At 48.3% G+C, this 13,521-nt stretch overlaps 1 protein-coding gene across 1 annotated transcript; it reads left to right on the top strand.

Moving 5' to 3' along the window:
* Positions 1-18: 18 nt before the first annotated feature.
* On the top strand, positions 19-13,199 carry HYOU1 (hypoxia up-regulated 1; the record flags this gene model as incomplete). Its single annotated transcript, XM_008949883.1, is given in 24 exon segments — positions 19-125; positions 1,360-1,438; positions 1,695-1,849; positions 1,954-2,030; positions 2,260-2,408; positions 2,410-2,441; positions 3,002-3,130; positions 3,873-4,056; positions 4,538-4,672; positions 5,564-5,646; positions 5,746-5,878; positions 6,212-6,399; positions 6,675-6,813; positions 6,926-6,986; positions 7,737-7,819; positions 8,428-8,616; positions 8,807-9,006; positions 9,177-9,264; positions 9,998-10,120; positions 10,259-10,392; positions 10,873-10,957; positions 11,393-11,639; positions 12,496-12,579; positions 13,086-13,199. Coding segments are annotated over 24 exon segments (2,946 nt in total), but the record flags the coding sequence as incomplete, so codon positions are not given.
* Positions 13,200-13,521: the final 322 nt, after the last annotated feature.

The following is a 13,521-nucleotide window of genomic DNA, read 5'->3' as shown; positions in this document are numbered from 1 at the left end:
TGACGGGGTGTCGTTTCCTTGCGCGTTGCAGAGTCTGTGGCCGTGATGTCGGTGGATGTGGGCAGCGAGTCGATGAAGATCGCTATCGTGAAGCCTGGGGTGCCCATGGAGATCGTCCTGAACAAGTGAGCAGCTGCTCTCCAGCTCGGCGTAACGCGGGGCGTCCGCGTGTTCTGCCGGGGCGTGGGACAGCCTCGCGAGTACCGTGAGGAGGCACCGGTGTAGGGCAACGAGGGCTCAGTTAGTCCTGCTCCTCTCCTGCGAGGGCAATGCGTCTGTTCTTTAGCTGAATGCTTGCTGACTTGGTTCCTGCCCCGGGTGAGCAGCTGTGGAGCATCGTCCAGGGCAGCAGGGCCGTTTTTAGCGTTACCTTAGGGGTGCTTGGCGGCAGTTTGGGAGCCATTTAAGCCAGCAGCCGAAAGGCTGTATATGGGTGGGCCGTGATTCAAATGTGGTAGGGTGCAGCGTTGTGTTCTTGCCTGACCAGTAAAGAAACTTCATTCTCAGCTCTCCCTAAGGGAGCCCAGAGGCGAGTTTCTTTTGCTGCAGCTGCTTACAATCTCTACTCATTTGTGAAGCAAGTAAAGCGCCTTTCACCTGGCCGCTGTTGCTGCAGCCTGACCCCACCATACTGAACTAAAAGCCTGCAGCTGTGAGAGGATATGTGCTCAGGAACATCCTCGTTTTGTAGGACTCTAGACAGAAAGGTAATAAATGGATTTTTCACTCATTGTCCCAGAACTTGGTAGTTGTTGATTGAATGAGGGAACTGTGTTGCATAGATTGCTGGAGGAGGAAAGCAAAAATCAAGCAAATTTTGTCTAAGTATGAAGCAGCATGCTCGAAAAGCTGCTTGGGAGCCGTTCTTCTCTGTGGTAACTCATTTGGTTGCAGCCTTACATTAGAGCATTCATTGATACGTTATGAGGTGTTTTGGAAGTGGGCAGCCTGTACTGAGCTTACTGAAGAGTTTAAAGATGTTTTGTAGATCTTGTGGAATGCTCACCTTGGTGTGCTGACGTGTGGATTGCAGCAGGAAGGAGTTGCTTTTTGCGGAGTTCTCTTGTCCTATTGGAAAAATAACATGCCCACCACAGCTTTGATGGTGAATTGGAAAGAGGTCCGTCCCGGCTTTGTTGAAGCACGTGATTTGCTCGTGCCATGAGGAACACTGGGGGTACGAAAGCTCTAGGGGGAGGTGCTGCTGTTGCAGCCCTTCAGGTGAACAGAGGCTGGCCTTGCTCTCCACAGGTGGTATCCAAGCTCCTGCCCTTTGTTTTTCTGAAGTGGAAGCAACGTCCTTCCTCACTAGAAACACTACGCCTGTTTGAACTGGTTGATTCCTCTTTTTCTGTGCAGGGAGTCACGAAGGAAAACGCCTGTGGCAGTTTCTTTGAAGGAGAGCGAGCGTCTCTTTGGCGACAGCGCGCTAGGAATGGTAAGAGCTCTTGTCATGCCAACTGCGGCTCCTGGGCGCAAAATAGATCTGGTGCTGCTGGCCCTGTCGCGATACGCGTCCCGGGTAGGAAGGGTTACTTCTTGTCATGTACTTCTCATCTCCGTCGTGTGTTACCGGCCCTTTGCGCTCCTAAACCCAGTAACAAGGGAGTTCACCGTGCGGCTTGGGACAGATTGGTTTGACGATAGTAAAGCCAAAGAAGTGCATCTGGGCGATTTGCTTTTTCTTTCTGCAGTCCATAAGAACCCCCAAGGTGGCCTTCAGATACTTCCAGGATCTGCTGGGCAAGCGTATCGATAACCCCCACGTGGCTCTGTACCAGTCCCGGTTCCCGGAGCATGAACTAGTGAAGGACGAGAGGAGGCAGACAGTCATCTTCAAACTGTCCCAGTGAGTGGCTGCTTCTGGGTCCCTTGTTGCTGGGACTGTGGTTACCAGACTTCTACAGCTGACTGCTGTTGCTGTTATTTTTCTTTCTTGCCTGTTTCTTGCAGAACAACGCAGTATTCTCCAGAGGAGATGCTAGGGATGGTCCTGAACTATTCCCGTGGCCTGGCTGAGGAATTTGCAGGTTGGAAGAATTCAGCTGTTTTTTAAAGAGTCTTATATCTGCGTGTATGTTTGTATATTATGGGATTAGAATAGAGACCAGAAGTGTTTGAAAACCCTTGGGCTTTTAGAAGTAGAATGCTGGGTCTCTTCAGCTGCAGGCTGTAAGCTCTGCTGCCATCACTCCAGTATGATGAGCCTTCCTACATGGCTATGCTGCTGGAAAATCATGTTCCTTGAAACTCTTTCAGAGCAGCCCATCAAGGATGCTGTGATCACTGTTCCTGCCTACTTCAACCAGGCAGAGAGGAGAGCGGTCCTGCACGCCGCCCGCATGGCTGACCTGAAGGTGCTGCAGCTCATCAACGACAACACCGCTGTAGCGTTGAACTACGGAGTTTTCAGGAGGAAAGACATCAATGCCACTGCACAGGTGGGTGCCTCTGGGAGACGTGGAGAGCCTTGTTCCAGTGCCAGGGGGGGAGAGAAAGTGCTGCCACTAAGCTCAGAAGGACTTAGCTGTGGAGAAATGAACTCTGTTATTTGGCCAGTCTCATCTGTTTTGATGTGCTCATCAGGAAAGGAGGGGATGAATGTGTGAATGTGGTGAAACCTGAACACTTCAGGAGTGAGGGCAGGTGACTGGGAGTCCCCGTTTTGTAGACCTGTGTTTTTCCTTGTCCATTCACCAGTGGGGAGTAACAGGAGCCATTTTCTAAGGTATGGGTAGACCGACTCCGAAAAAACTTGATTTTCCTGAGGTCGAAGAAACTTTTAAAGGGCTTTGTTTTGTGATTGATGAAATGGATGACAAAAGTTTTCTTGTGTGTTTGTGTCAAGTGTGCCTCTGAATGTCTCCTGTGTCTGGTCAAAGCACAAATCTGGTTGTTACCGTCCAAAGCCAGGCTAGAGAGCCTGTATCAAGCTTGGAGAACAGTGGGTTCTCTCTTCATTCGTGGGGCGTGCCCAGGTGTTTCTGCTTCACCGTCGCAGCTTCTCCTTTCAGAATATCATGTTTTACGACATGGGAGCGGGCAGCACCGTTTGTACGGTCGTTACCTATCAGACGGTGAAAACGAAGGACGCGGGGACCCAGCCTCAGCTGCAGATCCAGGGCGTCGGGTGAGCATTCCGCACGAGTTGCACGAGGCCCATGGGTCTCAGGAAAGAAAGCATTCCTTTCACAGTTTCTTCTAAATGTGGAATCTTGCAGCGAGGCTTCAGTACAGTAATTTGGATGGCAGAGTGGGAAGCGTTTGAAGCAGGAAGGTGCTAGTTGGTAATAATCCTGGTGTCATTGTCCTGTGCAGAAGGGAAGTGACAGCTTCTAGGAGGCGGCCACTCTACTTAATTTGCCTCAGGCGGCTTTATTTCATAGCCTTAAGCCCCTTCAACGTAATTCTATTTGCTATAATCTTAGGGGAGTAGGGTGTGTCAGTTTGAAAAAGCAGAATATCCTTCTAGAGAGGAGTTAACATACAGCGTGTTTGCCAGCTGCGGAGGGGGGGTGCTGGGAATCACCAGGCCAGCAATTTTAACTCTGAAGTGTTTGTACTGTTCTTTCCGAGAAGGTGCCTGGGACATTATTCTTTGGTTTCTGAGCAGTTTGACACGCTTGGCAATGAAGCCTTTACTGTACAATAGCTCAAAGGCTATTATGGTGGTGCATCTTTCTATTTTTTTTGTTTCATTATAATGTGTTGTTTTTGGAAGAACAGTTGTTTTTCCTCAGTCAGTCACAGCTGATGGTGCTACAGCTCCTTTTGACCACTCGCTGCTCTGCGTGTTGTGAAACAGAACATGAATCTTGTTTGTATTTTGACTTGGTTTAAGTTGTTACGTCTCCATCTGTTCTTTTGCTCAGGTTTGACCGTACTCTTGGAGGATTAGAGATGGAGCTTCGTCTCCGGGACTATTTGGCAAAGCTCTTTAATGATCAGCACCCTTCAAAAGATGTCCGAAAGAATCCTCGGGCCATGGCCAAGCTTCTGAAGGAGGCCAACCGCCTGAAGACCGTCCTGAGTGCGAATGCTGACCACATGGCACAGGTCACACCTCCTGTCACAGCAACTCTGGCTCTTCTGAGGCTGCGGGTGGGGTGGGTTAAGGACATGTGTGTGGGAATGCTGTCCTTCCACTGAGTCACCGGGCTGAAGAGCATCCCTCCTGGTGTTCCAGGAAGGGTTGGTGGCACCAGTTCCTCTCAGCTTGTGCCCACTGAGTACCACTTGTGATTAAATGAGTGGATTTGATGATAATTAGTGAGGCGAAGTTTAGTAAATAAGCTTCAACTGAGAGAAGCTGCCTGTTCCGTCCACATTCCATCCACTCATCGCCTTAGCGATGGCAGGGTTTGGGTGAGTGACATCAGGTCCTAAGTGTGTTAAGAAAGCTGGAACTTCCTGCACACTCTGCAAATCAGGCGAAGATTTTGTTTTGAGGGTGCTTCACAGATTATTTCATTCTGGTTTTGCGGTGTTTGTTTTTTTTTTGTTTGTTTGTTTTTGTTTTGTTTTGTTTTCTGGACAGATTGAGGGGCTCCTAGATGATATTGACTTCAAGGCTAAGGTCTCAAGGCAAGAATTTGAGGACCTGTGCTCAGACTTGTTCCAGCGAGTCCCAGGACCTGTGCAGCAGGCTCTGAGCAGCGCAGAGATGAACCTGGTAGGTTTAGGAATGCGTTAACAAGCCTGAAGGTTCTAGCTGCAGAGCTGCTGTTGTGTCGCTGTCAAAGCCTCAGTGACTGTGCTGTCAGCACTGCTGAGAGGTGCAGATGCCTGCTGTTAGGGTAGTGGTGTGGCTGCTGCAGTGAAGTTACCTGCTGCCATGTCAAGCAGGAGTCTGTCACAGCTCCCTGCACTATCCACCAGAAACAAAGGGCTTGGAGGAGGCCTTTCTTTCTGTTAAAAAATTTTACCCTTGGGCTGGAGTTTTGAAACGTTGATCTTTCCTTTTTTTTTTTTTGCCTTGGATTCTGGTTCTGGTCCCTCCTCTGAAGTACTATCTCAACGTCCCTGGAAAGAGAGTTATTCCTGTTCAGGCTTCTCCTTTGAGTCATTCCTTTAGAAGCCCTGTTGTGGACTGCAGTTGGACTGAAAATGATGCAGGCTTTTGGAGAGACTTAGTGCATTGTTCAGTCCTTGCTTTCCAGGGTGCCAGGATGCTCTTGAGCATCTTTTGGCTCTGTTTTTCAATGCAAGACACCGAGTTATGTCTCAGAGTCCTGTTTTCTGTCTGTTGAGGTCCAGCTTGCTTCCAAGTCACTGGCTCCTCTAGCATTAAACCGTCGCCTGTCTGATTATGAGTGCAGTCCCATCTTTCAGGTTACTCGAAGTAGCATTCACGATGTCTCTCTTTGACAGACCTGACTCCTGGTCCCTTGTGTTGGCATGGCTTGTGTCAGGCCATCTGGGATTGGGGGTGGCAGGATGTAGCGTGGGTATTCTCAGAGCACCACTTCAGAGTGTGGTGACCGGGCAAGGAGTGGAAGGGAGCCCAGAACTTGTCTTTAGAAATCAATTTTGAAAAACTAAGGTGACTGTTTCCAATCCCTAGGATGGAATTGACCAGGTGATTCTAGTTGGCGGTGCCACACGGGTCCCCAGAGTGCAGGAGGTTTTGCTGAAAGCTGTGGGCAAGTGAGTATGTGAGGCCCCCTTCTAGTCAGTCTCCTGTTGACAAGTTGTTTCTTATGGCAGCGGCTGCAAAGCTGACGTCTCTTGCTTTTCACTTGGTAGAGAAGAACTGGGCAAGAACATCAATGCCGACGAGGCTGCTGCTATGGGTGCAGTCTACCAGGCAGCCGCTCTCAGCAAGGCCTTTAAGGTGAAGCCGTTTATCGTTCGGGATGCCGCTGTGTTTCCTATCCAGGTAACATTTGGCTTTCTTCCTCCTGTGTGAGGTATGGGTAACTGGGGCTGTGCTGGGAGAAACGTCTCGGGTGACCTGTTGAATTCCTTGGAGTACGGGACCTGTGGAGATCTTTTATGCCAATTTAAGTGAGAAAGCAGAAGGAAATCTTCCATACTTTAGAAGCGCTATTTTGTCTAAGAAGCCAAGCCCATGAAAACATTTATTGAGAGATACTTTCCTGACCCGCAGCTTTTGCAGAAGGTACAGCAGCCAAATGCTGCAGAAATCAGACGTAAGAGGCCGTAGAGGAACTTTGTGGTCACCGAGTTGTGCTCTCCGTTTGCGATGCAGGTGGAGTTTACGCGCGAGGTGGAGGAGGATGATAAACCCAAGAGTTTAAAGCATAACAAGAGGGTTTTGTTCCAGCGCATGGCACCCTACCCACAGCGCAAAGTTATCACTTTTAACCGCTACACAGACGACTTTGAGTTCTACGTTAACTACGGAGATCTCTCCTTCCTGAGCCAGGACAACGTGCGGTGAGTCGCGGCAGGCGTCTGGGCAAAGAGCCCTGTGGCAGTGCAGTATGCCCGGCTGGAGATTGGGCTGCCCCAGAGGCCGGTGTGTCTGATGGGGCACCAGCAAATATTTGCAGATCTGCTCTCAGAGCTGTACCTGCTTTGGCAAGTGGAACTGTGCTGGTTGCCTGTTTTGTGTGGTTGTCCGTTGCTGCAGAGGTGACTGTGAGAAGTGGCTGGCTGTTCTCCAGCATTGTTATCGAGTTTTCTCCCTGCTTTTGTCTGCATCTTGTCAGGATTTTTGGCTCTCTCAATCTCACCACTGTGAGGCTAAGGGGAGTCGGGGACAGTTTCAAGAAGCATTCAGATTATGAATCCAAAGGCATCAAAGCTCACTTCAACATGGATGAGAGTGGAGTGCTAAGTCTTGACCGGGTAAGCACCACCTGGCTGTGATGTTTGGCAGCCTGTGGATTTTCCAGTCCCGTCCCTCTCTCTGGTATCGATGGTCCTCACTTAAAACTAATTCTGTGCTCCTCTCTCCAAGGTGGAATCTGTGTTTGAGACCTTGGCAGAAGACAAGCTGGAGGAGGAGTCAACGCTGACAAGTAAATGCTGAACTTTAGTATTTGCACAAATTGTTGTTTTACCTGCACTAGCTGAGTTAACTGAAAGGACCTGAATGTGTTGAGCAGAGCGAGCACTATGGGTTTGGGGCATAGAAGTTAAAGGTTAGCTATAGTCTCTGAATGTGTGCACAGGTCCAGCATTCCTAAAAGCCTTTTGCAAGTGGCCTCTAGGTGCTGCCAGGAGTTCTGAAATATCGTACGCTCCTAAGGTGACTATGGCAGGCACTGTAACTCAAAAAATAAAAGTGATTTTCTCCTTGTTCAGTCACAGCTGGTCGGTTCTGGAGGCCTGGCCTGAGGAGAAGTCCTGCATCATTTTCCTGTCTGGTTGTCTGGGTTGCAGTGCCCTGGCCTGTGCTGAGCATTGCTCAGATCTTACAGCACAGGCTTCCCTACAGAGAGGAGCTGGGAAGTCTTTATGTTTAGAGGTGAAGGGGAGACGCAGGGGTGGCTAATGCAGCCACAGATTGAAGCTTGAAGCTTTTTAGTTGAAATTCAAAATTTCTGATCACGTTTTAGCAGAGATAGAGGTTTGTCCGTGCATGTAAAAATACAAAGTGAGATCAGGGAAGGAAGCGTTTTTCTGCAGGATGTGTAGCTAACCCCGACAAGGAGCCTCCTTGGTGACTGTGATGGTTGTGAGTCTCAGAGTTCAAGATTACTTTCTTCCCCCTTTGGATACAGAATATTTTAGAACTTTTTTTTTTTTTTTTCCCCTCCCACCAACAGAACTTGGAAACACCATCTCAAGCCTGTTTGGAGGTGGTAGCCCTACACCAGAGACTGGAGAGAACCTGACAGACTCTGTTCAGGTGAGCCCCAGGGTGACTGCTAGTGGGAGGAAGCCCCGGGGTCTTACTGTGGCTGCTGAAGAGGCAGCAATTCCTGTGAGCAGGATTAAAGGTGTCTGGCAGCACATCAGGGTTTAAAATATTTTCAGAAAGTGCTTTGTTTCTCTGAGTTTCACGTGGTGCATGTTTAAAGAAACCTGTGGTCTTTTGCTGGCAAGTCCAGCAGTGGTGGACTGAGGTTTCCAGGACTGGTTTCTGGGGAAGTCTGTTGTTCCTAAGCCATCATGGTGCTTAGTGGGTGGGCTTCTGCCTGTGTGGTATCCGTGCAGGTGTCTGGCAGGCTCCTTGCTTCCTCTGAGCCATACAGGCACAGCTGCTATTACTGGCAGCAGCAACTAGGTTTCCATCTAGTGAGTTGAAAGCTCCTTGTCACAGAGTCATGTCCTGCATTGAAGGAACTCCTAATTCATGTTGTAGCTTAGCATGGTGCCTCACTAGTGGCTGCAGTCACTGTTGAGTGTTGTTTTTCATACATATGGGTTTTTTTTTGTGGAGAATTACCTGTTCTGTAAAATATATGCATGGAATTCCTATGTTAAAAACAAAGTTTTGTTGCCTGTGGTGACCAGGAAGAAGAAGAGAGCCTAGCAGAGGCAGGTAAAGAGGAGCAGGGGGAGAAACGAGACCAAAAAAGCAGCGCAGAAGATGCTGGTGAAAAGCAGGGAGAAGAGAAACAGCAGTCTGCAGGTCAGGCAGAAACTGCGTCTCCAAAAGCAGAGTCACAGAAGAAGGAAGAAAGTGAGAAATTAGAGTCTCAGGTGAGTGTTGCATTGAAGGAACTGGACTGTGATTTTGGTGTCTGAGGGTAGTGTTTGAAACTAATGAATTCTGCTGAGCGTGCTGTAGGAGTGGGTTTTTTTTTCCCCCTGTTAGTACACTGCCTTGGAAAAAAGTTGCAGAATCAGCAAGTACGTTCCCTTGCCTGAGAATATACTTACTCTGCTACAGGATCCCAAAGACAACAGAGAAACTGAAAAAGAGGAAGAACAGTTGAAAAGTTCTGGGGACAGCACAGTTACCAAAACAGAGGAAGAGAAGAAAATCAAAGCACCCAAGAAGCAGAGGCTTGTTCATGAGATCACCATGGAACTGGATGTAAACGATGTGCCTGACCTGCTGGAGGATGACCTGAAGAGCTCCATGAAAAAGTATGTTTGAAATGGTTCTGGTAGGGTAAAGCTCTAGATAAAAGGAGGTGAATTGCTTTGGAAGGGCGATAGCTCACGTAGTGCCACTGCCCTCAGAAACTGATGTATCCGATATGGCGCTCAGCTAGTGGTGCTTGCTACCTTTGTTTTTTGTTCTCTGTGCACATTAGACTCCAGGACTTGACGGTCAGAGATCTAGAGAAACAGGAAAGAGAAAAATCTGCCAACAGTCTGGAGTCATTCATCTTTGAGACCCAGGTAAGAGGAGGGGATATAAAGAAATCAGTTGTCCTGCAAAGCAGGTTGAAATGTCTTACGCAGCGTGGCTGATCTGAACGCAGGGCAGTTGTTTGAGCTGAAGGAAGCTGATTTGAAGAGCTCTTCTCTTGTCTCATCTTTCAGTCACTTTCTGCTACCGTTAGTCTTCCCAAGCAGATGTGGACATGGCATTTTTTCTCAACACAGAATGAATTGTAGAATGGCTTAGATTGGAACGAACCCTGAAGATCCTCTAATCCAACCTCCCTGCCATGGGCAGGGACACCTCTCAGCTACACCAGGTTGCTCAACCAACCTGGCCTAGAACACCTCCTTCGGCACGTCTAACACTTTAAACTTTGGGTTTCTGGTATCTCCTACATGCATTTAGCTGTGTGTTTTGCAACAGTTGCACTTGGCTGCAAAGAAGCTACAGCTTCTCATGTTGTACAGAAGAGGCAATTAACGTTAAGGGCATGTGAAGTTACAGTGGCTGCAGCTTCACTGTCATATACCTGATGTGCGTGTGCCTCTGTAACCTGGTGTATTCCCATTGTGATCCTGGTAAAGGTAGGAGCAGGAGCTCAAATGTGGGAATTTGAATGAGAATGACCTGGCCAGAGCAGGCAGCACCGCAGGAGTTTGCAGCCCAGTTGCAAGTACGTGACCTTGCCTGTTTTATGCTTCCATGCTCGGTGGTATTTGACAGGAGTGCTTGCTTTGTTCTTTTCAGGACAAGCTTTACCAAGAGGAGTACCAGTTTGTCTCAACAGAGGAGCAGAGAGAAGAAATTTCAAAAAAACTTAGTGAGGCTTCCAACTGGATGGAGGAGGAGGGCTATGCCGCCACAACTAAGGTATTGCTGCGTGCAGTCAGGATACCATAGTGTCTTTGATAGAGAAAATGACAAAACCTGTGGTTTTAACTTCTGAGGTTCACAGTATTAGCTGGTGGGCAACCCAGTTGTCTCCTTTCTCCTTTATCCCATTCATAGGAGCTGAAAGACAAGCTTTCAGAGCTGAAAAAGCTTTGTAGGAGCCTCTTCTTTCGCGTGGAGGAAAGGAGAAAGTGGCCAGAACGCCTGGCTGCCCTGGAGAGTCTGCTCAACCACTCGACCATCTTTCTCAAGTAAGAATGAGTTGTTAGGAAGGGGAGTTGTGCAGCTGGTCATGTAGGAGATGCTGGCAGGACTTGACCAAATTGCATGTGATAGGAAAATTACTAGAGGAAAGAAGACCCCAACCTTGCTTCCTACTGCTCAGTTCTGCAGAACCCGCTAACAGAATGTGCAAGTTCTGTCTGAACTGGGGGTGGGGGAAGTGTCCAATGCCATACATGCTGTTGGCAAGCAGATTTTCCCCTCTTGGTTGTATGGCCTCAGGATTTTGTCTTTCATGTGTTTTCTACTCTTGGAATAGCTGTATTTGTTGGCTCTGTATTCCATTCTTAGCATCCAGAGATAGATTTAGTACTCGTTTCCTCAAATGTCCTTAGTGATTGGTATGTGCAGTGGCTATTTATTATTGTGATTCCTGGAGTTGTAAACATCGAGTTGCCAGTATATAGTCTGGTTGCTGCAGCAAAAATAAACTACTGCTTATCTTTAAGGGGAGCCCGAATGATTCCAGAGCCTGACCAGATATTCACAGAAGTGGAACTGAGTACGCTGGAAAAAGCCATCAATGAAACAACGGTAATGAGGACTTGAAAGATTCTGGGGGAGCGTGGAGGTGGCAGTTTGGATTCTGTTTCCTGTTGTGTACTTACGCTTTATTCCATGACCCAAAGTGAATGTGTCTTGTTTCCATGCCACCAGAAGCCTTTTGTGTGTCTCAGAGTTGTCTCATGCCCAGCTTTGACTCCCAACTGCTCTGAGGGGTGGGGAAGCCTGGCAATATGGTTCATGCAGTTTTTTAAAGCAGCTGCTGAGTTTTCAGGGGTGGGTTGGTTGGTTTGTTTTTTGTCCTGTGTTTGGTTAGCTAAGAAGCTGGTGGAAGTGTTGCAGGGAGGATTGTTAGCCTGAGTAAAGCAGAAGGCCTGGGAGCAGTGACTTGGGGATACTGTGATGTACAGTGGTTCATGGAACCCAGGAGCATTCAAAAAGCACCTCTTCCCTCCCATCCCCCAGACCTGGAAAAACGAGACACTGGCTGAACAGAACAAACTCTCTCCTACTGAGAAACCTGTCCTGCTGTCCAAAGATATAGAGCTCAAGATAGCAGCCCTGGACAGGGAAGTTCAGTATCTTCTGAATAAGGCTAAGTTTGCGAAACCGAAACCCAAAAGGGAGAAGAACACCACAAAAAGTGATTCAGGCCGAAATGCAACCTCCGAGACTGAGACCACTATCCCTCCTACGGAGGGGAAACAAGAAGGTAAGAAGTGGGTGGGGAGCATGTATAGAGCTCCTAGGCTGTAATTAGTGTGTGTAACATGCTCCTATCTCTCCCTTGAGGGAAGGGGAGCTAAGAAGTGAAGGTGATAGTCACCACTGCAGGATGACATGATCCTCCCCTTGATTTTCAGGCAACTGGGAAAACTGACGAACCTCGGTGTCCTTTTGTTGGCACTGTTTGGGGTTTTCCCTATGAAGGAACAGAAAGTGTTTATTAAACTTCCTGGGATGGTTTCTCAGTGCCTGTCTCTTTGGCTTGCTGCCTTGTAAGGAAGATAAGCCATCAACTGCATTGAGGTGTCCAGAGCCAAGTGTTAAAGGTCACGCCCTACCTCAGGGAATAGATTGAGCCGTCAGTGAGAGAGGTTTCTGGCGTAGACGGACCCCGGGAAAAGAGGGCTCTCTTCGGTCACCTGAGACTTGCAGTTCCTTGAACTTTTTAGGATCCTCAGGTTCTGAGTGCCCTGGTGCTTTTAAACCTACGCTGCTGAAGTCAGCAGAGTTCCCTCAGGGTTCCTGTGGCCTGTGTAAGTCATCCTGCTTGTGGTCACAGCTCCAAAGGTGACTTGCCTGTGCAACCAGTGAATCTTCAGGGCTCCTAGGGGCGTAAATCCTGGCGGACAGAGGCAGTGACAAATAAGGAGCAGTTCTGTGATACTCCTCTGAGTGTGGTACTGAGGTCCACTATGAAGGTGAATTATTACAATCCTGATGAGGCACCACAGCCGCCATGTTTGTAAACCTCGCTGGTAGTAGCCTCATCTCTCTGCATCTAGTGAGACCGAGTGTTCTGTGTATTCTCCCTTAACTTTGGTTTCTTTCTGCTTTAAATCTAGACAAACCTGAGGATGTTGGTCCAGCCAAGGAGCCTCCTACCGCTGAGAAAGTAGCAATAGGTGATGAGCCCGGATCAGACTCTGGTGGGTAAACGTGTGACTAACAGTGTGGGACTTGGTAGCTACCAGTGCAAGCTGTCTGTGTGCTGCTTTCCATCTTTTTAGCTGTAGGAAGTAGTAGGATAGTAGCGCTGCAGATCAGTTGTTAACTCTGTAATGGGGAAGGCACAAACGCTGGTTCCTCGGCGTTCCTGCGGCGGTGTGAAGTTCTGACGCAGCGCTGCCACCTCCGGCAGCTGCTTTACACTGCAGCCGCTGGGTCTGTAGCCAGTCCAGTGGCCGAGAGTCCATCTTGGGTAGAGAGCTGACATGCAGGTGTGTGTTTATTCTGCCGGTCCCGTCTCCAGTGCGTGGAAGGCAGCAACAGCTTCAGCTCTTTGAACTGAGGATTTGTCCCCAGAGTGTTCCCCCAGCTTTGGCACCAGAGACTGAGTTTGGGGGAATCCCTGTTGAATGTCAGGGGCTTTCAGGGCTACATTATGTGCTGTAAATCTGTTACGCTGTATAACTGTGTTTACTTCATTACACAGGGTCGAAAAAAGAGAAGAAGACAGAAGCTGGAGGAGAAAGCAGGAAAAACGATGAGTTGTAACATCCCTGAAAGCCCACTAGTGTCAACATCTATTTATTTCATGGTTACTTTCTTGTTTTTATAATGGACCTGGTTAGTCATGATGCAAATGGAACACAAGAAACAGTCTGACAACAAATTGGGATAGAGATGTAAATTTTATTCTTTCTTTCTGGGGATTTTGGCGCTACTAACTTAGTGAATTTGGTTTTGTTTTTCTTTTCTTACATGTTTAAAAGTGGCAGCGTGCCCACTGAGAATTGTCTCAATTTCAGTACAGATGTCACTGAAGTGGCTTTCCTGTGGAGATGAAGCAGTAAAGAAACATCTTAAGCTTTAGGAAGTAACTTGGAGCTTAACTCTGTGCCACAGCTCCGGTGAAAGGAAATGGGATT

Source organism: Merops nubicus, unplaced genomic scaffold, assembly GCF_000691845.1.
Source record: "Merops nubicus isolate BGI_N331 unplaced genomic scaffold, ASM69184v1 Scaffold33630, whole genome shotgun sequence".
Taxonomy (NCBI): domain Eukaryota; kingdom Metazoa; phylum Chordata; class Aves; order Coraciiformes; family Meropidae; genus Merops; species Merops nubicus.
The sequence above is the reverse complement of the archived record's forward strand: the minus strand, read 5'-3'. Positions and strand labels throughout refer to the sequence as shown.